This window comes from Myotis brandtii, unplaced genomic scaffold, assembly GCF_000412655.1.
Source record: "Myotis brandtii unplaced genomic scaffold, ASM41265v1 scaffold328, whole genome shotgun sequence".
NCBI classification, from domain to species: Eukaryota; Metazoa; Chordata; class Mammalia; order Chiroptera; family Vespertilionidae; genus Myotis; species Myotis brandtii.
The window spans coordinates 2,203,626-2,226,279 of record NW_005362626.1 but is presented as its reverse complement, the minus strand read 5'-3'; the positions used below and the strand labels follow the sequence as shown (position 1 = coordinate 2,226,279).

General features: G+C 42.7%; 1 protein-coding gene across 2 annotated transcripts in view; it reads left to right on the top strand.

Moving 5' to 3' along the window:
- Positions 1–20,818, top strand: part of SEMA5A (sema domain, seven thrombospondin repeats (type 1 and type 1-like), transmembrane domain (TM) and short cytoplasmic domain, (semaphorin) 5A) — a 312,698-nt gene extending 291,880 nt beyond the window's left edge. For both annotated transcript variants that reach the window (XM_014543536.1, XM_005871038.2), the window contains exons 18-23: positions 2,408–2,626; positions 8,392–8,562; positions 10,042–10,197; positions 11,683–11,730; positions 16,544–16,755; positions 18,280–20,818. In XM_014543536.1, the coding sequence (XP_014399022.1) occupies positions 2,408–2,626; positions 8,392–8,562; positions 10,042–10,197; positions 11,683–11,730; positions 16,544–16,755; positions 18,280–18,399 (926 nt within the window). In that variant the 3' untranslated portion in view covers positions 18,400–20,818. The remainder of the gene's footprint in view (positions 1–2,407; positions 2,627–8,391; positions 8,563–10,041; positions 10,198–11,682; positions 11,731–16,543; positions 16,756–18,279) is intronic.
- Positions 20,819–22,654: the final 1,836 nt, after the last annotated feature.

Below are 22,654 nucleotides of genomic sequence, written 5' to 3'. Positions count from 1 at the left end.
TCCCTCTCCCTTCCTCTCTGAAATCAATAAAATATATTAAAAAAAGAATACAGCATGTGAGAACCCTTTAATAGTCTTTGAAATCGATTTGCCCCTTGTACTTGTATAAATCCCTTCAATGACATATTAGTAGCAAGGGGTAAGCTCTGGGGTGGACCAGAAAATCCACCCTCTGCCTGGGCATTTCTGCATCATTCTCCATCTCTTCTACCATTCTCATCTAATGTCACATAATCTGGCCAATTCTAAAAAGAACACACATGCCCATAGATGGGTCCTCACGGCATGGTTTGGTGAGAACAGCAAAAGTAATAATATCTTGCACCCAACCATCTCCCCCTATTTCCCAGCACGTCTGTGTTTATAATTCTATCTTAGTCTCCCAACATGAGCGTGATAGAGAAAGCACAGTCACCATCAAGGTCATTTTTAGAGAACGAGCTTTAGACTCAGGGTGGCTGGCCTTAAGGAACCACAGAGCTGGTGAGTCGCCACCTTGGACTGATGCAGGTAGAATAAATTCTTGGAGGTGTAAGAAATCTCCTGCACTGCCCAAGGGAAGCTCTTAAACGAGTGGCTGTGAGTGAGGGCCACCAGCTGCACACGTCACAGGACTCCATGCCTCTTAGCACTGCCAGCCTGGATGCTGGGAGGGCCATGAGCAGCCGCTCCTGTCATGCTGCTTTGCTGATATTAACTGTCTATGCTAATGACATGGACTCGATCCTCACCTCAAACCATGATGCTTAATGTTGTTCAGCAACCAACAAGCTTGCTTCTTGTTTCTTTGGGGAAAAAAAGAAGTCTGCTTTAGTAAAGAATTTGGTGTGAATAAGTCTACTATTTAAATAAAACAAATAAACACCATTCACTTATTCCCTTATTTCAGAGCTGGCTGTGAACTATCTTATTTTTTAGGATACCAAAGTAAAAAGAAAGAAAGAAAGAAAGAAAGAAGGAAAGAAAGAAAGAAAGAAAGAAAGAGAAATAGAAAATGAGTAACAGTGTTTTCCTATACATTAACTTTATTCTCTTTTCTGAATATAGATTTTGTTTTTCTTCCATTCTCAGATACATACAAAACCAAAGCTAATGTTTGTTTTAAATGCTAGTAATATAAACTAAGGAAAAGTTTACTACTCTATTATAAAGCACAGTCTATATTTTCTCCCAATGTCTACCAAGGGCATGGCTTAAAAAGACTTCATCTTTCTTGTGTCTTAATGGTTTCATGTTCTAAAGAGTATCCACACATTTTTGGTATCGATATCTTGGAAATGCAAAATTGGACTTGCTTGCCTCTGACCACACAAGATGAGGCTTAATTGTGAATAGTTGTCCTTTATTGATTAACCACAAAGTACTGGTTTGTCACAGAGAGACATTTCTAATCCATTTTCTCCAAAGAGCATCCTGCCTTGGTTTCTGATTCGGTTTTTAAGTAAACGACAAAATTATTTCACAGCGGATAGAACTGTTAGTGCATTTGCCTTCCACACTTAACCAGAACTTTGTGCATAGTTAGAGAGTTTTTGGTTAAGCTGTGTCATTCTGCCTACATTTGAGAAAATTACTGAATGTTTTCTAGTATTGTAAGTGGGTGGTATGTTCAGTAAAATGAACTGTGGCTAATTAAATGAGTTAAGTGCATAATGCTCAGAGCTGGCCTGACCCACAGTATTCAGAGTCTGTTTCTAACAAGACAACTCCCCACCCTCAGCCCCACCACCGATTGCTGCTGCTTCCGTGTCTACATGTGTTCCCGGGGAAGCACATCTAGCTAGTAAGTGGGCTCTGAACTTCCTGGGAGCATTTGCTACAGGACAAGGCCATGCAGGGATGTGCTGGGTTCTGGGCAGTGAGCTCAGCCCCATTGCAGGGACCTGGAGCAGACACATGTCTCCATGGCCTGGAATTCAGAAGCATGAACTCCACACCTTTCACCAGCCTTACTTCACTTGGCAAAGGTTAACAGGGGAAGGACCGAATTTAAAAAATGTCTGAATCCAGTTCTGTTCTTACAGACCATATTCTTGACAGTGAGTCCAAGGGCCGTGTATTGAGGAATTCCCAAGGGAAGTTAGAAACTTGTGTTTTCTTTGTAAAAAGTTTCTCAGAAAAATAAGTGAACTACAAATGCAAGGCCTATAGCCTGTGTGAGCCTAGAGCCAAAGTGAGTTCTTATTTGCACCTGTGATCTAATAGCAACTACAGAGAAAGACTTGTGAGTTATGGAAGGTTAGCATGCCACTGCTTCTCTTTTCAATGTTGGGTTTTGAAGTGCAAAAAGTGTTCCACTAAATTTGAGGTGTGGTTACAGAAACAAAGCAGGCAGCAGGTATACAATGAAAGTTAGTTTAGACTCTGGTCACTTCAAGAACTGACACCTTAGCCTTTCCCTTGACAGGTCTCTCTGGTGATTTTATGCGTGCCGGGAGATACTCTGCCCACACCGTCAACGGGGCCTGGTCAGCCTGGACATCATGGTCACAGTGCAGCCGTGACTGTAGCAGGGGCATTCGGAACCGGAAGCGAGTTTGCAACAACCCTGAGCCCAAGTACGGGGGCATGCCCTGCCTGGGCCCGTCCCTGGAATACCAGGAGTGCAACATTTTGCCTTGCCCAGGTGAGTGGATTGAGGAATCGGAAAAATATCAAAAAAATCAAGGGCCTTGGAAGACATTCTGAAATAGGGGAGGCTCAACTGGCTTCCCTGGCTTTATGTATATATATGAGAGAGAAAGAGAAATGCATATTTTAGAGATATTAAGGGTTCAGTTCCAAACCACTGCAATGAAGCAAATAATGCAATAAATCAAGTCACATACATTTTTTGTTTTCCCAGTGCATATAAAAGTTATGTTTACATTATGCTATAGTCTATTAAGTGGGCAATAGCAGTAGGTCTAAAAAAACATTGTACATATATTAATTAAAAAACACTTCATTGCTTAAGAATGCTAACCATCATCTGAGCCTTCAGCAAGTTGTAATCTTGCTGATGGAGGGTCTTGCCTTCAACTTATCCCAATAAAGCAAAGTACAATAAAATGAGTTATGCCTGTATATACAGACATACGCATACAAATTTATAAACCACAGAGTATGTCTCACAACAGTATTGGCATAAAAGCAAATAGAACCTAGGCTGCATTGTATTCATTTATTTCTTCAGTCTACGAGACACGGAAACATCCTCATGAGCACCTGTAAGCATGGTCGGCACTAGGCACTGTGCCAGGTGGAGAAGTCAGTGCTACTGCCATGGTCAGGAGAGAGGCTCCTGTCCTTAAAAGTGGGGCCTGGCCCCCACCCAGGCTCTGATGGTCCCGGCCCTGAACTGGCCTCTGTTCACCACAGATTCCTGTTCCAGGTGATAGTTATCAAGGGTGACTCACCAGGGTGCCTTGGTCCGCAGGAGTCCAGTTTTTCCTAAGTTGGGTCTCTAAACACACACTGTTCTCTCTTGGAAGCTGACAAAAGCTGTGTGTCTGGGTCTTCCTCCTGAGACCTGGCTTTTCATTTCTTGGAATTCCCAAAGAAGCGCCAAGTGCATAAAATGAGCCCGGGAGCCTCTGTCTTCCTGGACAGGGCCTTGTCTGCACACACAGGCCCCCAGGCTCCTCTGTTTTGTCTGCTCTCTCTTGCCGCAGCTCTGGGCGGGGCCCTGTCACCTGCATCACTTCCCCTGACCTTCCCACAGAGAGAGGATGTCTCACCTGATACCTCAGGCCATCCCGAGTGCTGGTCTGCAGTGTGTGCTGCCTTTGACTCAGTCAGAGTAAAAGTTCCAGGAGGGCAGGGGCTGTGGTGAGGGTATCACACACTCACTGCAGTGCCCTCACTCCCAGCACGGGCCTAACACACACCAGGAATGCCGACCAGTCACTGTTGAAGGATGGGAAAGCAAGCAGTTGGTTATTTATCTTCCTTCCTTCAGTCAGTTGATCAGCAAACATTTTTGGATAGCCTACTATGCACTATTCACAGGGTAAAGAAAGGTGCAGTGAGGAGGCATCCTGTGAATAATGCCAGCCCAGTATGGTCACCAGCTATTGGGCTGCATATATTGGATATAGATGCAGTGGTTACATCAAAGAAGAATCTGCTGAGCTGAAATCATGGCCACTGCCCTAAGCAGACTGCCTCTGAGCTGAGTCTGGAGGGAGTTGGACAAACAGACAAGCAGAGATGGGAATGCAGGGTCATTCCAAACACCAGATGCAGTATTTTTAAAGATACAGAAGCTTGAAAGTATAGCATCTCTTTCAGTAGGTACAAGCAACTTGCTGAGTTCTTTGAACAAGAAACTGGGTTGAAGCCATACATTTGGTGGATGGGTAGATGGATTGATAGATGATGGTAAAATGCTTAGTGGATGGATGGTTGGATGGATAGATGGATGGATGGATGGATGGATGGGTGATGGATGAATGGATGGATGATGAATGGATGGATGAGAAGATAGATAGATGATGGATGGATGAATGGATAATGGACGGATGGATGGATAATTGAATTAATAGTTGGTTGTTTAGATGACAGATGGATGAGTGGATGGATGGAGAGATGGGGGATGGATGGATGGATGGATGGATGGATGGATGAATGGATGGATGGATAGTGGACTATGGATGATGAATAGATAGATGATGAATTGATGGATGTATAAATATGTACATTAAACTAAAAATACACAGTTTCCAGCTTTGTAGCTGAGGCTCTCACTAATGTCCCTGCTCATGCAGCTGCTCTGCTCCTCCTGGACTGTCTCTGCCTGAATTTCTCCAGCCTCAGGAGACTTCAGACCATCCAGCCTTCCCAGCCAAGTGGTGCTGAGGGGCTGGGAAAGGTCACAGAGCCAGGATTTTCCCACAGCCCCAACACTGAGAGTGGAGGATTCCTCCCCCAGGGCTGCAAGGGAGATCATGGGTGGCATCATTAGATTAGGGTCAGTGCTGTAACTGAGCAGGCAGGGTGACGTGGGAATGTTAGGATCACTCCATGTCCTCTCGCCTCCCAGGCTCCAGACATGAGTCCTCATTGATGTCAGCAGAGCGGGCAAACTCTCCAGATTCTAGGATGCTGCCTTGTCCTTGAGAGCAGGCTCAGTGCCCATGTCAGAGATATCCATGAGCATGGTCTGGTGGCTGTGTTTATTTTAGTTTATTTGATGGCCAAGACAGTATCATGTATATATAACCTTAATATCTTGAAATAGCTCTGTCTTCATTTTCTTTCTAAAAGCCAAGATTCCATACAGGGTTGTGAAAATATTCAGAGTTGCCCTCTTCAATTCCCACTTGGGTGTGGGTGGATTCGAGGGGCTGACTTGGGTAAATGTCAATTCTCTCTCCCACCTCCTAGAAAATTCCTGAACACATGAAAGCATGTAAGTCATCAAGGAGGGGTCAAAGCCTTCAGGGCTCTGGATGCAGAGTTGCTCAGCCATGAGGAGGTCCAGTTACAAGGCTATTTTTACCTAATTTCAGATACTCTCCTCCTTATGAATTTACTCTCCCTTAGCTCCGTTGGTCCACGGTACGCATGTGCAAATGGGCACTGTATTTTATTAAAAAACAAGCTTCCTCATTATGATTAAGTTTGAAAATAAATCTAAGCAAACTAGGTGAATGTAAAATATCTTTTAAATTTGATCTCCAGTTCAAATGTGTATGACAAATTGCAACACGGTAAAATTATATTTTTCAACTTCTTGTGGTACCTTCACCTACGTAATTTACCTGCAACAATGAGAACTAGCTTGGTGTTTATTCTTCTCTCCTTTTCTCCAGTCCCTGTTGGATTCATAACTATGGCTTCCAGACCTTGGCAGACCAAGGTAGAGACTACAGGTGTTTCTTTTTACTAAATAATGGTCAAATCAAATAACATAAGTGTGAGTGAGAAAGAACAGAGTGATAGTCTAACAGAGGGCCGGACCTTTTGCATCAAAGTGTATTAACAACTCAGTGTTGTTAGCTCTAGGCTGCATGACTAAGACCTCATACTCGTTGAACAGCAGCTCTTTATTTCCCCTCCCCCATCTCCTGGCAACCTCCATTGTACTCTGCTTCCATGAGTAAAAATTTCAGATTTCACATATAAGTGGACCTATGCAGTATTTGTCTTTCTTTGGCTTATTTCACCAGACCAAATTCATCCATGTTGTGGAATATGACAGGATTTCCTTGGTTTTAATGGAATATCCCATTGTACACATATACCGCAGGTACTTTTTCCATTCATCTGTCAATGGACACTTATGTTGTTTCCACATGTGGGCTATTGCAGAGAATGCTACAATGAACATGGAAGTGCAGATATCGTTCCGAGATCCTGATTTCCTTATGTTTAGATATATGCTCAGGATTTCTGGATCATATGGTAGTTTTTTAGTTTTAATTTTTTTTAGGAACCACCATACTGTTATTCATAGCAGCTGCACCAATTTACATTCGCACCAACAGGGTACAAGTGTTCCAATTTGTCCACATCCTTTCCAACACTATTGTCTACTGTTATCTATTGTGTGCTTTTTTTTTACAATAGCCATCCTGACAGATGTGCGGTGATATCTCCTTATGATTTTGATTTGTATTTTCTTGCTATTAATAATGTTGGGCATCTTTTCATATACCTAGTGACCATTGATCTGCAGGTTCACTATGCAATAGAAAAGTCAAGGATCTTTAGACCACATGGTTGCTCCAAGTCCAGTTCCAGCACCCATCTAGATGAGGCATTTGAACTGAGCCCCAGATGGCCTTGTGTACATTCAAACATCTGTACTCTGTGACACATGCTACTCTGAGGCACTCTGAATTATCTGTGCCTTAGTGTAGGGTGTGTACACGTACCCACTTGAGACCAAGCTTCAGCTCAGTTTACAGTGAGAATAGACATGGCAGTGGGTGTTTGCAAAGTTTAAAGTTCTAGGCAAATCTCTGCCTGCCTTCCTTTTCTGGTATTATAACCAATGTCAGATATTCATTCTCACTTTCTGACATGCTTATTGCCTATTAGGGAAAAGGTTGAATTCTTCAGATAAACTGACAAATCACAAAATTCCCAGTTACATGTCAAATATTTTTTTCTGTTTTTACTTTTTTGCAAATTAAAATATCATCATAAACATGATGCTTCTGCTTATATGTCCCAAAAATGCGTTAGTTTTATCTATGCCTATATTTAAAGAGACATATTACTTTATAAAAAGATGTATTAGTTCAAAATGGGTGTATTCAAATATAAACTAGGTCATTCTACCTAAAATAGCCTTATATGTTTAACGATTTTGGCATTCCCTTTCCTTGTTGCTTCTGTTCTATTTTATGAAGGATGTGGAGAAAATAAAATATGATACTATCTACATATTGTAAACGCGAATCTCTCATCAGCTTTTTTATATAGTATGCTGTGGTTATGATTGTTTTTTGCTAATTGGAGCCTAACAACATCTTGACAAAGTCCTGCAGCTTTTCTCTGGGGCTCAGTAAAACAGGGCAGGTCTGGCTGACAAGAGGGCGGATCAGCAAGGAGTTAGACAAATGGCAGATCATATCTGACAATGTCAGACAGAAGCCAGCGTGAGGTCTCAGTTTAACAAGCAGGCGGGAGCATTGAGAGCCAGGAGGGTCAGCTGACCCAGTGCTCAGGAGGCCCCTCCACAGGTATCAGGAGCCCAGCCTGGAGAAAACAGGAGAACGGCTCGGGGTCACGGGCAGGCATGGCAGTAGTTCATCAGGAACCAGTTCTGCCTAATGTTCGAGTTACAAAACTCGCCTTCATATCCAACCTGAAGTCTGGCTGCAGGTAGCAGGCCATCTGTTTAGTCCATCACATAAATACACCATCCAGTCGGCATGGTATGGACTTCATTTGATTGTTTGGTGTCTGCATCTATGAAGCATCTCCGCAGTTCTTCCTCACAGGAACCGTTACCCTTGCTTTATCCCTCTGTCCTGGAGCAAATCGTAATCCCATTAGTAAGGAAGGCGGTGACTGGAACTCTCTGTTCTTGGCTATAAGTCTCCTCTGGCCAACTCGACTGAGTGGTTAGCAAAGGCGAGAGCAAGCTGGGGCTTCACAGCAGAATGTTGTTCAAGGTCATTCCCAAGGATGGTTATTTTCTGTTGCATACACTGTACTCTGTCATCCTCATGCTTATATTTAGAGATATTTCTTGAAGGGACAAATCAGAGGAACTGAAAATGTGAAGGGAGGAATATGCAAAACAGGTTCCCTCAAACAGGAAGACCCCCAAACACCCTACTGTGGGTGGTCAAGTGGCTTCTCGGATGTGGTCCTGCCTACACACTCCATCTGCAGCTTCATCAGTTTGGTTAGCTTTGCATTTCAGAAGCAACCTGACTTTGTGTCTTTTCCCAGTGGATGGCGTGTGGTCTTGCTGGTCCTCCTGGTCAAAATGCTCAGCAACGTGTGGCGGTGGACACTACATGAGGACCCGCTCCTGCACAAACCCAGCCCCAGCCTACGGCGGAGACATCTGCCTGGGGCTGCACACGGAGGAGGCGCTCTGCAACACGCAGCCCTGCCCCGGTGAGTGGTGGGACTTTGGGACAAACGTGCCCCTATCCCTGACTTAGAAATGATGAATTGATGATGCCACATCATAGGTACTGAAAGAGGAGAACACTTCCACCCATCTGCTACCCTGCCACCTGGAAGTGACTTCATAACACATGTTCTGCAATAAAATGGTTCTTAACCTGGCATAGTTTCAGAACGAGTAGCTGAAATGGGTTACGACAAAGCCTTCGTAAAATATTTCATTAATCTCAGCTAATGAAATCTGAGATTGTGTGGTTGAGAATCGGGGTGGGGAGCATGGAGGTACCGAGCTCTGAGGCTGGCTGGCGCTGGTGCCCACTGGATGAGTGACCCAGTCTCCCCATCTGGAATTAGCTTCACCTTCTGACATGGAATGAAGATGACACCTAACTTTGACATTGAAACAGTTTTACTTTTTTTTAATAACTTGCTCTTGTATTTTTCTCTAGAAGGTTCCATGTATATTGTAAAGGGCCTAGAAACCAAATCCTTATAGTCATTCTGAAAACTGACACATTTCTAAGGGAAAATTGTACCCTTTACATGGATCTCTCTTCCCATTGGGTCAAGGCACAAGTCTGATTTCCAAACTGTCTGAACTACAAAGATAGTCAGGTTGCTTACATTTAAAAAGAGGGGAAAAGCCAACTACATAGAAAAATACTTTTATGTTGATTAATATTTCATAAATAATATTAAGAGTTAAATTTTTGTAACCTCCTTACTTCAAATATGAGTGTTTGTCTGCCACACATCTGCAGGCCTGGGCTAATTTAACACAACCTGGCAACTCTAACACTTCAGGGTGAAGGGTCCTGTTATCACTCAACTCTTGGCCTTCACCCAAGACTTGTGCATTGATCTTATGAGCAAACACGGGACACAATGAATTCTGCCTAAAACATAGCCTGACTTTGCGATATTGATTCTGCAGAATTGTTTTTATAAGAAAAGAGAACGCTTACATTGTAGGTTTCTCAGGAACTCAGCAACCGGGCTTTCTCGTAGATGCACCTGTTTCTCTTGCCCGAGCGCTGAGGCCTGTGGGAGTCTCTCAGGAAAACCTGTGAGGGCTGCTCCTAGCAGAGGAGCATTGCCTGATGGAAATAGTGTCTGCCTTGATGATTTCTGTTCCCCTGCCACTGACAGCCTGTGCACAGTTGGACATCAGTGATTAGCTTATTGAGCGTCTAATTCAATCACTTTAAAGCATTCAAATAATGTGGTTTCAGCAAATGTAATTCTAGCACATTATTTCAGGTCAATGATATACCAGTTCTCTTATTCATGCTCGTGTGTATTTTATCTACTGGGCTTTTAAGAAGATAGGAGTACATCTTATTTATATACAGGCCCATTAAAGCTGATAGGAGGACATAAACTCATATATGTAACATGACAGTGCTTCCAGGGTGATTGATCTTAGTGCATCTTGCTGCCTCTTCTCCCCGCTTCTTGTCACTGCAGAGAGCTGGTCCGAGTGGTCGGACTGGTCGGAGTGTGATGTGTCTGGAGTCCAGGTCCGCGCCCGCCAATGTATCCTTCTGTTCCCTGTGGGCAGCCAGTGCTCTGGAAACACCACGGAGAGCCGGCCATGTATATTTGATTCCAATTTCATCCCAGGTAAGGGCAGAGTGTGAGCAAGATCACCGCCAACATTCAAAGTGGAAATGAATCATCGGTTAGAGTTGTAATTATTCTTTGAGTTCCCTTTTGGTGAAACAGATGATTCTGCCAACTCTTGTATTTTCAGGGTGATTAAAGTAGAGGTTTATAGGTAGCTGCAAGTTTAGACTTAAATTTGGCCTATGCATTTTAAGATTTTTTTCAACCTTAGACATTTTTAAGCACAGTGTTGTTTCTACAATTTATTGACTATAACACATGTGGAAGATTTTGCATTTGGTTATTTTAATCATTAGGCAAAATGTTTTGTCAATGCTTGTGTGCATTCGTTTGCACAGAGAAGAAGGACCATTTTCTTTATGAAAACTTAATGTATTTGGGAAGGGGAACCCATTATGGCTCTTATCTTGGAGAAGAGGGGACTGGCCCTCTTGCCACTGCCTTTTTCATGTCAAATCAAGTTGTTAGGTGGTCACCTGTCACCTGCGCACTATAGGTCTGGTGTATATACTGACATATCATTTCACACATGCCTACTGTGTGGGTTAGGACTGAGACGTGGACCAAAGCAGAGACCAACCTCTTACAAGGCAATAGTAGGTAATAGCTTATCTTCCTCCATTTATGGAAGAGATAATGTTTTAGAAAAAAAGTATAAGCTTTAGCCTTGTAGGGCACTTCAGTCATGTGTGATATAAAGTTGCAATGTTTATTGTTGTTGTTTCCCTTTTAAATTATAGATATATTTTTAATTCTTGGTATCTAAGGAAAAATCAATACAGAGAGAATAATGTTTCTGGCATCCTGAAATGGTGTTTCATTGTGTAGGTGGATTTCTCCTCACAATGGAGTCTCCCATTGTGGCATAACAGAGCATCAGTGGGCTCTGAACAGGGACTTATTTGTTCTGGCCATTTCCTTGGAGCTCTGGTGAATCGGTCCCCTCTGCAGGGAATGTGACAACCCAGCTTTGATGAAACAAAAGATCTGAGGCAGGAACACCACAGGCCAACACCATGGGGTTCCACCGCTGGCAGGATGTATTGTAACTGAAAATCTGCTCATTCTCTGGTCCTGTTTTGAAGCTACTGCCCTGGCTGTAGCTCAGGGGACCATTGCATTTTCTATCTGTGATAATGAATCTCACCCCTTCCCAATCAAGATGACCTTGACCAACTGCAGCTCAAGTTGGCTGAACAAAGAAACAAATATAATTTTTAAAAATCAGGTTTTTCGAACTTCAACTCACATAAAACTCAATATCATTGGACATTTTGTAAATGAATCACTGATATGATATTTCTTCCCAATACCTGCTCAAGTTGGCTGAACAAAGAAACAAATATAATTTTTTAAAATCAGGTTTTTGGAACTTCAACTCACATAAAACTAAATATCATTGGACATTTGTAAATGAAGCACTGATATGATATTTCTTCCCAATACCCTTTACACATTGTGATTGGATTTTTCTTTTTCCAGAAGTATCTGTGGCAAGATCTAGTAGCGTAGAAGAGAAAAGGTGTGGGGGTAAGTTCTTCCTTTTAACTACAGTCTAATTGATTTCTGATATTTTCTGCTCTTTGGCCAAATTATGTTTCTATGTTTCTGCTGTTGGCAAAAAACAAAACAGACTGGAGAAACTCCTGGATCCCAAGCACCTTCTGCTTTGGTAGTATACATGCTAAGAGTCAGCGTTTGACATCTGGATTAGTGGTTCTCAAGTGGGGTCCCCAGATCAGCACCACCAGATCACTTGGGACTTGAGATAAATACAGATTCTCAGGCCCCACCTTGAGCTGCAGAACTAGAGCCTGTTTGAGTGGGACTGGGCACTCTGTGGTTTAATAAGCCCTTCCAGTGACTGGTGAATGCTAAGCTTTACGAATCCGTGATCTTGATATCTTAATACTGTATAGGTACTAAATATAGATATTAGACTTCCCATGAGTAAAACAGTATTCCAGCAGTTTGTTTATATTTATAAATCCTGGCAGCCAACCTCAAATCTTCAGACTGATGGAATGACAAAATTGTAAGAGGGCATAAGGTACTACTGGTATATCTCTAGAGGAACATTTTAAACTTCCCGGAACCCTGAATGACAAAAGTCAACATTCTCTGGTTCAAGTCTGTGATGAATTCGGACTTTACTGTGTATGGCTATCTTGTCTGGAAGGAAGGGGTTGACTGTCTGTATATCCAAGCCCAGTCCCTGACCACCTTTGCCAATCAACACCAACAGTCTTGTCGTATGTGTGTATTCATAGACTGAAGACCTATTAATAACCACCCTTACCGTAGTCCACCCACCAGGGGAGTCCCAGGCAGCTCAGCTTATGCTCAGGTGGAATCTGGAGCTTCTATGCATATTTTAGGAATGTACTTACCATTATTAACTACATTTAATAAGAGTTGACTATCTGTTACATCCTTTCTGCTTAGTCAGCCATCTGGTAACCCATTCATTCAGTGGTCTTTGTTGAGTACCCACCCACTCTGTGCCAGTTTTATGAGTGGACTGAAAGAGCCCCCTGGAGCAGGCAGTCATATCCTCAGAGGGACAATGTCTGTCATTGAGTCCACAGACTGGCAGTCACTAACTTGGGATCCAGCTGGAAGATGAATATATGCCACTTTAAATAAAACTAATCCTGAGAATTCCTTAATATTTTGAGATCAGCCACTCCATGCCAGACACTGTATTAAATGACAAGAAGGATCCTATTTGATCCTCACAAAGAACATTCTTGTAGGTGCCAAAGTCCACAATTCTTTATGTAAAAGAAGAATTGGAAATAGGGAAGGGTTTTGGAATTGAACCCTTTTCAGAATGTAAATGGGTCATATGGGCATGTACTGGATATTACATAATGCCCCGCAGGGTCTGGGGCCAACTTCATAGTGATACGTGGGTGAACTGAATATGCTAATGCTTCTGGCGGTTCTGGTCAGTTCTGCAGCAAACAGGGCAGGGCAGGTCATGCTTTGTTGCCAGGTAAGTGATGAGAAATCACTTTTCAGAGATTTTGGTGTAGGGAATTGTAGAAAATTATCAGCCATGGGTTTTTATCTGCATTTTATACGTATGGATTGTGAGGGTCAGAGACATGAGACCCATGGTTGAAGTTCACGTTCACACAGGCAGTCAGCCGTGGAGCCCAGGTCAGATCCAGGCAGTGGGGTCGCAGTGAACTCGAAACTTGGAGCACCAGAGGAAAGGGTCCAGGAGGATTGTGTCTGGGGACTGGAGCCACAGCAGCCCTGGTCAAGTGACACTCTTGGACAACACCCACGGTCCAGGGATGTCTGCTGCCCTCAGAGGCAGTGAAGGTCCAGAGTGGGTGGCGTTTGTAGGGGTTGGTCCTGTCTTGAGGGAGGCCACCGGGTGATGTCTCTGCATATTTGGCAGTTGGTGCTCATCAGCCACAAGTTTGGAAACCACTTTCCTTCACTGGCCATCTCGGGATAAAGGGAAAGGAGTCCTTCCAAGGCTTTTAATATACAGGAGAACATCATGCAATGCCCATCCGTGTCCTAAAATGCTGTTTCTATGTGTCTGAGCCAGGTGTGCCAAATGGCTGCCTAGAATCAAGATTTGAGGTGCTATTGATTAAATCATAGACACTTTAATTACTCTGCACTATTCAAAACTAAGTTTTTTTAAAAAAAATATTGTTGAAAGTATTACATATGTCCCCTTTTCTCCCCTCATTGACCCCTTCTCGCCAGCCCACCCCACCCCGGGCCTTCACCACCCTATTGTCTGTGTCCATGGGTTATATGCATACAAGTTCTTTGGTTGAAATCTTCCCAAAACGAAATTTTTAGGCTGCTGACATTGACATACCAGAATAGTTGGGTAAGAGGTCAAATGGATTTGATTGTTGGGCTGATATGTAAAAACAATAACGTCGAAAGGATGTTTAGGGAGATAACATTGTTGTCTTTTTTTAGTGTGTTGCAAAAATCAATCACATTTTGCACAGGAAATCAGGCAGTTGAATCAACTGGATAATTGGTTTCTATTCCGGCTTTGCTGACCAAAAATCCCAGCCAAAAAAAGCATATTCAAAGCAGAGAGTCAAACTAAGCAAATTCAAGAGATTTAATAGGCACTATTTTTCCTTTCTGCAGAAAAATGTGAGTCTTTTGAAATGTTTCATCTTAGAGAGCTATTTTTAGTTGCCTGTGACACACAGACTGTATAATCGTCATAAAGATGTCAGTGGCCCCAGCCTTCCCCGGGCACCTGTGGGAATGATTCATTTGATTAACGATGAAGTATCTGCATACGGATGGAGCCCTACATCTTCCATGTGTTATAATAAAATATGCTATCCGTGCGGCAGAAAGTACTTACATCCAAATCTGGCACCGACCCCAGGGAGTCTGAACCCTAAAGTATGAAGCAATGACAACACTGTGAAACCCACAGCTCCCATGTTACAGCAACACCTATAGTGGGCGCTTAGGGGGGCATCCTCGGTGCTTCATCCAACTGTCCCAGACAAAATCAGGAAAAGCCAAAGATTAATGAAGTCCTTTGACTTTGTCAAACCATTGGCCAAATAACCAAGAAGTGGAAACCTGAGGTGGATGGAAAACTGAGGTCATGTCTTTGGAGTCTCAGTGCAGGTAGGAGCCTGTTAGCTGTGCTCACAGACAACCGAGTAGGCAGCCTCAGCACAGTGTCCGTCCCCCCGGGGAAAAGGATCCATCTCTCAGGAGCCTGGGAACAGCTTGGAGGGAGAAGACAGGGGTTGGGGACAGGCGAGAGGTACTCAGCGTCTACTGCATATCGTAGGTGAGGTGAAGTCTGCTTGAAACATCCTTGGTGGGGAGCCTGGGTGGTAAAGGTGCAAATACTCCAGCACCTGGATGTGGGGGGCAGACCTGTGGGTCTCCTCTCCCTGAGTGCCCTGAGGGCTTCGAGTTGCAGCTCTGCAGACCCACCTGAAATTGACAGTGGTGCCCAGCAGGCATCGCCACTAGTTCCATTTGGGGCCCTGTGGACAGATAGGGAAGGGGAGGTGTTGAGCTTGGGTGGCAGTGCACCCTTTGGTGGCCAATGGAAGGGACACTCTGGGGGAAAGCAGGGGAAACATGTAAATCCACAAGCGACTGGCTAGCCACATGGGGCGAACACAGCAGAAAAAGGCAGGTCAGCTCTGCTTTGCCTAATTTTCCCTAAGCCCAGCTTCACCAGCTCTGCCCACATGTTGTCTGCAGTCTCTGAAAGGCTTGAAATTTTCATTGTAAAATGTTTTACAAACACACCATGAATATCTGTTTTGTTGTTGTTGTGTCTCAGACTTCATACAGGTCTTGCTTATGTTACCTTGAGGTCACTCAAGCCAGTGCTATGTCACAGTCATAAATCCATGCCCACTCACTTTGCCAACGCTTTGTACTCCTAATTCAAGGAAAATAAGTCAGAGTCTATCAAACAGAAAAAAAATATGTAAAGAGAGGGTCATTTCATGACCATTAAAATAACATATGTTATTCCTTTGACACAAATCCTTTATTTCTTTGTAAGATCTCTACTTTCTTTATAACATCTCCAAAATACAATGTAAGTGAAAAAAAGTGGTACCCAGGATAATATGTATGGGTGTGCACACACGCACATGTTTGCGCGCACACACACACACACACACACACACACACACACAGAAGTGTGCAGAGGACATCGGAAACAGCACACCAGAAAGTGGGTGTAGTAGTCCCTGGGAAAGAAAAAGACTTAGTATGTTTATATTCCCTTTTACACTTTCTGATGTTATATAATGTGTTTATATTCATAATAAACATATAATGAAAACATCAGCATTATGTAAGTGGAGCGCATTTTTAAGTAAAGTGAAATAAAGGGAAGGGGAGAGAGAGTCTGGCTTGCAGGCGAGCCGTGCTAGAAGCAGTGAACGCATTCTCCCTTTGTGGGAGGGACACCCAGCCTGTCAAGGAGCCTGGAGGGTATGTTTTGGACCTCTCAATATCTACCCTCCTAGAATCCTCATAGACCAGAGAGTGAGCTGCACTTGAAACTGAAGCACATTCTTGTATGAGCTTTACATTAAAAAATTTTAAAAAGCTTCTGCTAGTGTGTGAAGGTGACCTCCAAAAGTCTTGATTACGATGCATTAACAAAATACACTGTGCTTGCTTTGGAGAAGTGTTTCGGTGGCCATGATATTTTGAAGGAATTGGCATATGATGTCTTTAATTTTGAATGGATATGGGGCTTTCCATTTCATCGTTCTCTTTTCACCAAAGCACTGAGCTGTTGGGTAGCATGTTCCTTTCCAGTGTAGCATCACTTTCGATGCTGTCTTCCCAGAGTTCAACATGTTCCACATGGTCGCTGTGGGACTGAGCAGCTCCATCCTGGGCTGCCTTCTCACGCTCCTCGTCTACACCTACTGCCAGCGGTACCAGCAGCAATCCCACGATGCCACCGTCATCCACCCCATCGCGCCTGCCCCGCTCAACACCAGCATCACTAACCACATCAACAAACTGGACAAGTATGACTCAGTGGAGGCCATCAAGGTACGGGATGGGCAGAGGCCGCAGCGTCCAGATGTGCAAAGAAGGCAGGGGCCCTGGGGCTATTGGCAAAGCACACTGGTGGTGGCACAGGTGACAGGGTGGGGTCAAGGTACCAGACTCTCACTCACAATGAACTGCCTTTTTAGCTTTGCTTTGCCCGTGAGCAGATGGCATCTCATATTGGGAATGTAGTTAAAAATAGCACATGGAAACAGCAACAAGTAAAATGCTGGAAAACATTAGGTCATTGGCCAGTGTCCAGCTCTGTCTCCACTGTGCCTTCTGCAGCCACACGGAAGTCATGCCAAATATAAGAGCTCCAAGCTGAGGACTGATACACACTGGGCAGTGGTAATGAGGACCAGGGCTGGACCCTTTCAGGAATCACAGGGTGGCGAAAGTGTTACAGTATTATAAGACTATCTTCAAAGAATTGTCAAGCACAGTGAAGGTCTGTGTGATGTAAAGGGCTGTGTGGCTGGTGGGTTTTGTTAAATTTCCCCAATGCGTGATTAACCCAGTGTTTTCCCCAGAAAGAGTAAATGACCAGTCTCCTCCTCATTCCCAGGAAGCAGGGGTGGGAAGGGTATCAGCACTGGAGCTGGCAGACCTGGGTTCATGAATCACTTACCAGCTGTTATTCAAACTCACTGAGCCTTTGTGAATCAAACAGGGTGATTTATATGAAATGCCTTGAACAGTGCTGGACAAAATAAATGCAGTTGTAATGCCAGGCATTTTGCATCATAGGTCAGACTACAAGTTAGTTACTCCTTTGAACCTCAGTTTCTTCATCTTTAAATGGGTATAGCAGTATGTAGTATTGACTGCTGCCTAGTCACTAATAAATCCTTCTAGAACTTTTTTCTAGAAGGAGAGTTAGCCTGAGCCTACAATCCTTCATCTTTATTTTGGACCTCTCAATATCTACCCTCCACCTGAGGTAGTTCAGCTCTTTGAAAGTGCAGATGCCTGTAGTGACTATTAAAAAGGAAGAACATCAGTGGCCAGAATGCCTGAGGTAGACACCATCTAACAAGTGCAGAAAAGGAAAATAAGTCATTTGAAATTCCATGCATTTACTTAAATAAGTTCCATTTTTAATGTCTTATCCCTATACCTATTCAAGGTCATCAGAAAGCTGCTTAAATATCTACTCAGTTATATGTGATAACATTCTAAGTGAGCAGTGCTAGAAGCATTAAATGCATTCTCCAAGCATTTGTTCATTTGAATTCGCTAGAGTTTTAGGCTTCCTTGAGGTTTAGGCATAGGTTTTCTAACTCTGGGGAACTTCCTGCCTAAAACTCAAAAATAGGCTGGAAGATGTCAAAACTTGCCAACTTCATTCCAGTTATGAGGCAAATCCCTGGTAAGGCCAACAGTGTGAGGAAGCAGGTAAGTGTGGAAACACATTTTCCAATAACGGGGCCTTAGGATAGAGTGTGAATTCAACATAACCATCTCCCGGTTACATTCTCTTCCTGAAATACTACTTACATCTTTTATTTTTATCTTTTGCAGGCATTTAATAAAAACAACTTGATCCTAGAGGAGAGAAACAAATACTTCAACCCACATCTCACTGGGAAGACTTATTCTAATGCCTACTTTACAGATCTCAATAATTATGATGAGTACTAATAACTCATATTTTTGGTTTCTTGTAATTCCCTGGTTCCTCGAGGCCTGTGCTCCATGACTGCCCATGTTTCGGAGACTTCAGAGATGAAGTTTGGATACATTTCAAGTGCATTTCAAGCCAGGAGTGTCCCATTGCTGCCCAAAATAGATGTCCTTAAAAGCAACAAAAGTCTAAATACAACAATGTGAAAATCTGGTCTACAATACTTGTTGAATGAGCCATGGTGTGGAGTTATTTTTTTTTATTGTGTTCAGTCCATTTTTCTAACAAGTCACTTGTTTCCTTGAGCTTTTTAATAAATGCATCGTCTACATTGGAAGGAGTCTTTAGAAATAGGAACCTCTTCTTGCTTTTGAGCATACATCTTCATGATGTTTTAATTCGAGAAAATAGTTCACTTTATATGAGAATACCCCTAGACACACACACATACACATATACACACACAAAGAGTGCTTAAGTCCATAGTATTGCTAAAATGAAGAATATGAATGTGGCCATACAGTGATTCACCATGGATCTCCCATCTTCTCAATCTGGAGAATACTGTGGAATTCTTAGAAGCAACTTGTGTGTTTGGACGTGGAATGATTCTTGCCTGAGGAAGCTCAGGATGCAACCTGGCTTGCATCTGCAGAGGCGGTTATATGAGGTCTGAGACATTCCACCCTCGGTCTTCATGAATTTCCCGTTACCACTCGGGGAGGCACAGACACGATGAAGGGGAAATTGTTCTGCAGGTTGCTGCGAAACTAGCCTTATTCTGACTTTTGGATTTCATGGCATTCCAGGATTTCCTGGCTGCACAGTTGGCCTGGGTGCCCACCTGTCTGGTCCATTGTAACGTCCTGGAGAACCTGTAAAATAACCATTTGTTCAGCATTTGGATAGAATCCACACCTCCTCTCTCCCTGCAAAGAAAAAAATTTTGAACATTAATGATGACACTGAAGAAAGTATTGAAAGTACTGAAATATGATTGAAAACAACTTTTTAAAATTTTCCATGTTATGGACAGTATTGAGAGAACTGACATTTATTGAAAGTCAACTTTTATTTCCAAGTATTGATAGAACTAATTGTGGTGACATGCCCCTACCAAGAGCATTAATTATATGTAAAGCTCGCTTTCTGCCACCCATCGCTGTACATAGTGAACTGCTCCCCAAATTCCCAGCTGTCATTGCTGCCTCCGGGTCAAGTGAGGGGGAGATGTTTAGCTCTGGTGCCTTTTGGTTTTAATCTAGTGTTGCCTTCCCATCCACTAACTCCCACTTCTCCCTGCATGGAGGCCACATTTCAAGATATACCTTGAGAAATTAGGGTATTTGGATGTGAGGTTGTTAATGATCCTTGCGGTGCTGAGCATTTTAGAGTGCTGTACAATTCAGAGTGGTCCTCAGTAAGAAAAAAAAAAAAGAGGATAAATTATTCACCAACAACTGATGCATAACACATGACAGTTGGTTGAATAATTACTAAAAGTAAGAACAAGATTGAAAGTCATCATCAAATGCCTTGGGGCATTGCGATAAAGGTGTGGGTGGACATTGAAATATGTTCTTATTGATCAATGAACCTTCAGATCTGTGAAACTATATAGTGTGGGCATTGAGGAACATAGACTTATTAGCATATGTGTATTTTTACCCTACCTGATTTGAAGAAACAGTTTCATAAAGTGTTGGAAAAATCTTATGTTCAGTAATAATTGAATTCAAAATATTCTCATATCTCCAAATTTGTAAAAATGACTCTAAAATAAAAATGTAAATGCCCGGTGGGCTCTGGGAGGCCTGGTAGATTTGCAAATGAATGGCATTCCAGGTCTTTGCTGTGGGGAGTTCAGGTTGCATCCCATGTATTCCTTCTGTGCTGTGTAGGATTGCTCTGTCTCTACATCGCATCCAGAGGTGCGATGTAGCCAGATGGTTCCCAGTTGTTCCTGGATTATATTTTCACTGGATTCTTCAACTCATATCATCACTCTCCTGTAAGAAAAATATTCTCACTGTGTATCATGCTGTCTGCTATTTTGAATTCCACCCCCTCCCCCATATTTCCTAAACTGAAAAGGTCATTCTATTTCCCTGAGGAAAGAGGAAACTAATCTTTCAAAAAAGCATCGCTGGACTTCAAGGGAAATGCTTTCTAAATGACATCAAAATGGGTCTTTAATCAATCTTCTACAATGATTGGGGGAAACACCCTTCATCCACAACAGAATTTTCTTGTTGTTAATTACATAAATCTTTTTGTTTATCACTGCAAATAAGTCACCTCATATGTGTTCCCTGACATTCTATTCAAAGGAAAATTATTCTGGCTTTTTTGGCTTTTTTTTTCTTCTTACTTAACAGGTTTCGATTGGTTTAGAATCCTTTCAGCTATCATATAAGCATTTTAACCAGCTGCTTTTCTGTCGTGTTCCCTGACATTCTATTCAAAGGAAAATTATTCTGACTTTTTTGGCTTCTCTCTCTTTCTCTTTGTATCTTTCTTCTCTCTTTTTCTTCTTACTTAACAGGTTTTGATTGGTTTAGGATCCTTTCAGCTATAATATAAGCATTTTAACCAGCTGCTTTTCTGCTACTGTTGAGCTCTTGCTAATGTGCCACCTCCACACCCCACCTCATGGCAGAAGCCCTCATGTGTGGGCTTTCACAGGGGCGCCTACCACTTCTACTGGGACCTCCTTCACACAGCAGCCCTTCTTTTGGCTGGGACGTTTGGGATTCCTGCCAAAACCTCTGGGGACACGTCACATTTTTCATTTCTGTGTGACTTTTTTTGTTCTCTCTTTCCTCTCCTTTTTCCTTTTACTGCAAGAAGCACAGTTATAAATTAATACTTTATGCTCGACCAGGCAATTTAATCCCACTAAAGGAACCTGATGTCAACTGACATTAATCACAGGTTAATTTTTAGGGCTATTTCTGGATACAGTTAAAGTTTGGCTGGTTTTCCTTAGGAAATGACTTTAGTCTCATTTAAATCCTTTGGAAGTGGTTCCCAGCAGCGTTCCTTTCTCTAGACCAGACTAGTCATCATCTACAGTGCTCCAACATTTTACAGGAAAGAGAAAAACAAAATTCCCATACTCCCTTTTTTAAGGACGTATGTTACAGGTGCATCATACATATTTTTTGGAGCAGGTGGGTCAAAGTTTTATTCAACGGTCTTATGTTGGTACATGCTACAGAAGCATCAGAAATGGAGACCTGTTCTCCTTTGGAAATAAAGTTTCACTCTGCCAAGGGACTGCATCATCAAAACCAAATCCAGAGCCTGACACACAGCGTGCTGCTCCTAGTGAAAGCTGTCTCACACAGCATTTTCAGAAGGTCATGTTAGTTCTGCCGGAGAAAGCAATCAAGCTTCTTACCCATGACCAGAGTCAGAACCAGTTCTCATTTAAGGAAACATGTGAACTTGTGGCATGATGATGGTAGCCAGTCAAGAATGGGGAAGAAGAAAAGTAGAGATAGAAAACCACTCTATGGCATTCTTTAAACCAACAACTTTTGGGGGCGGGGGAATAAAATTCATTCCACCACATTTAGTTAGAAATATGAGGCCAGTATTTCAAACATGACCATGTTCTTTCTCAACTTGTTGGCAATTAAATTCCAGCACGTCCAAATATTAGATGAACAGTAGTTCAAATGGTTCACACGTTAGATAAATACAAGCTTGGAGCAATGCCTGGATTCTGGAAAATTCAAGCTATTCAGCCATGATCTAGAAGAGAGCATTGCTAGCCATCCTGGGCAAGTTCAGATAGTTTCATTTCCTATAGAAAGTTGCCAGTGCCTTGTTTAAAACGATTTATTATTCCATCTGATATTATTGGTTCCAGTTCAAAGCAGATGATTGATCGGCTGTTCTCTGAAGAAACTCATTCTTCTGTGCCTCTATGAACTCAGGAACAGAAAATGACTAAGAAGCACATCATCTTCAGATGGACTTTTACCCCCCGCTGGGTGAAATGTAGGTGCCAGGGTGTGTTCAAAATTTAGGTGGACCCGGCCTCAGCCTTCCAGAAACGGACATCACTTAACTCTTACATCCTCCAGAAAACACCTTAGCATTTGCCCTGTAGTAGGAATGTTCTTGTGATGCCTAGAGAAGATACAGATATTTGTTACTGTCCTTCAGGCAAGTCCATAGAGATAGGAAAACAGACACTGGCTGGTGACAGTCGCCACAGATAAGGTGAGTGGAATGAGAACCACCTAGAATATTGCCTGCTGT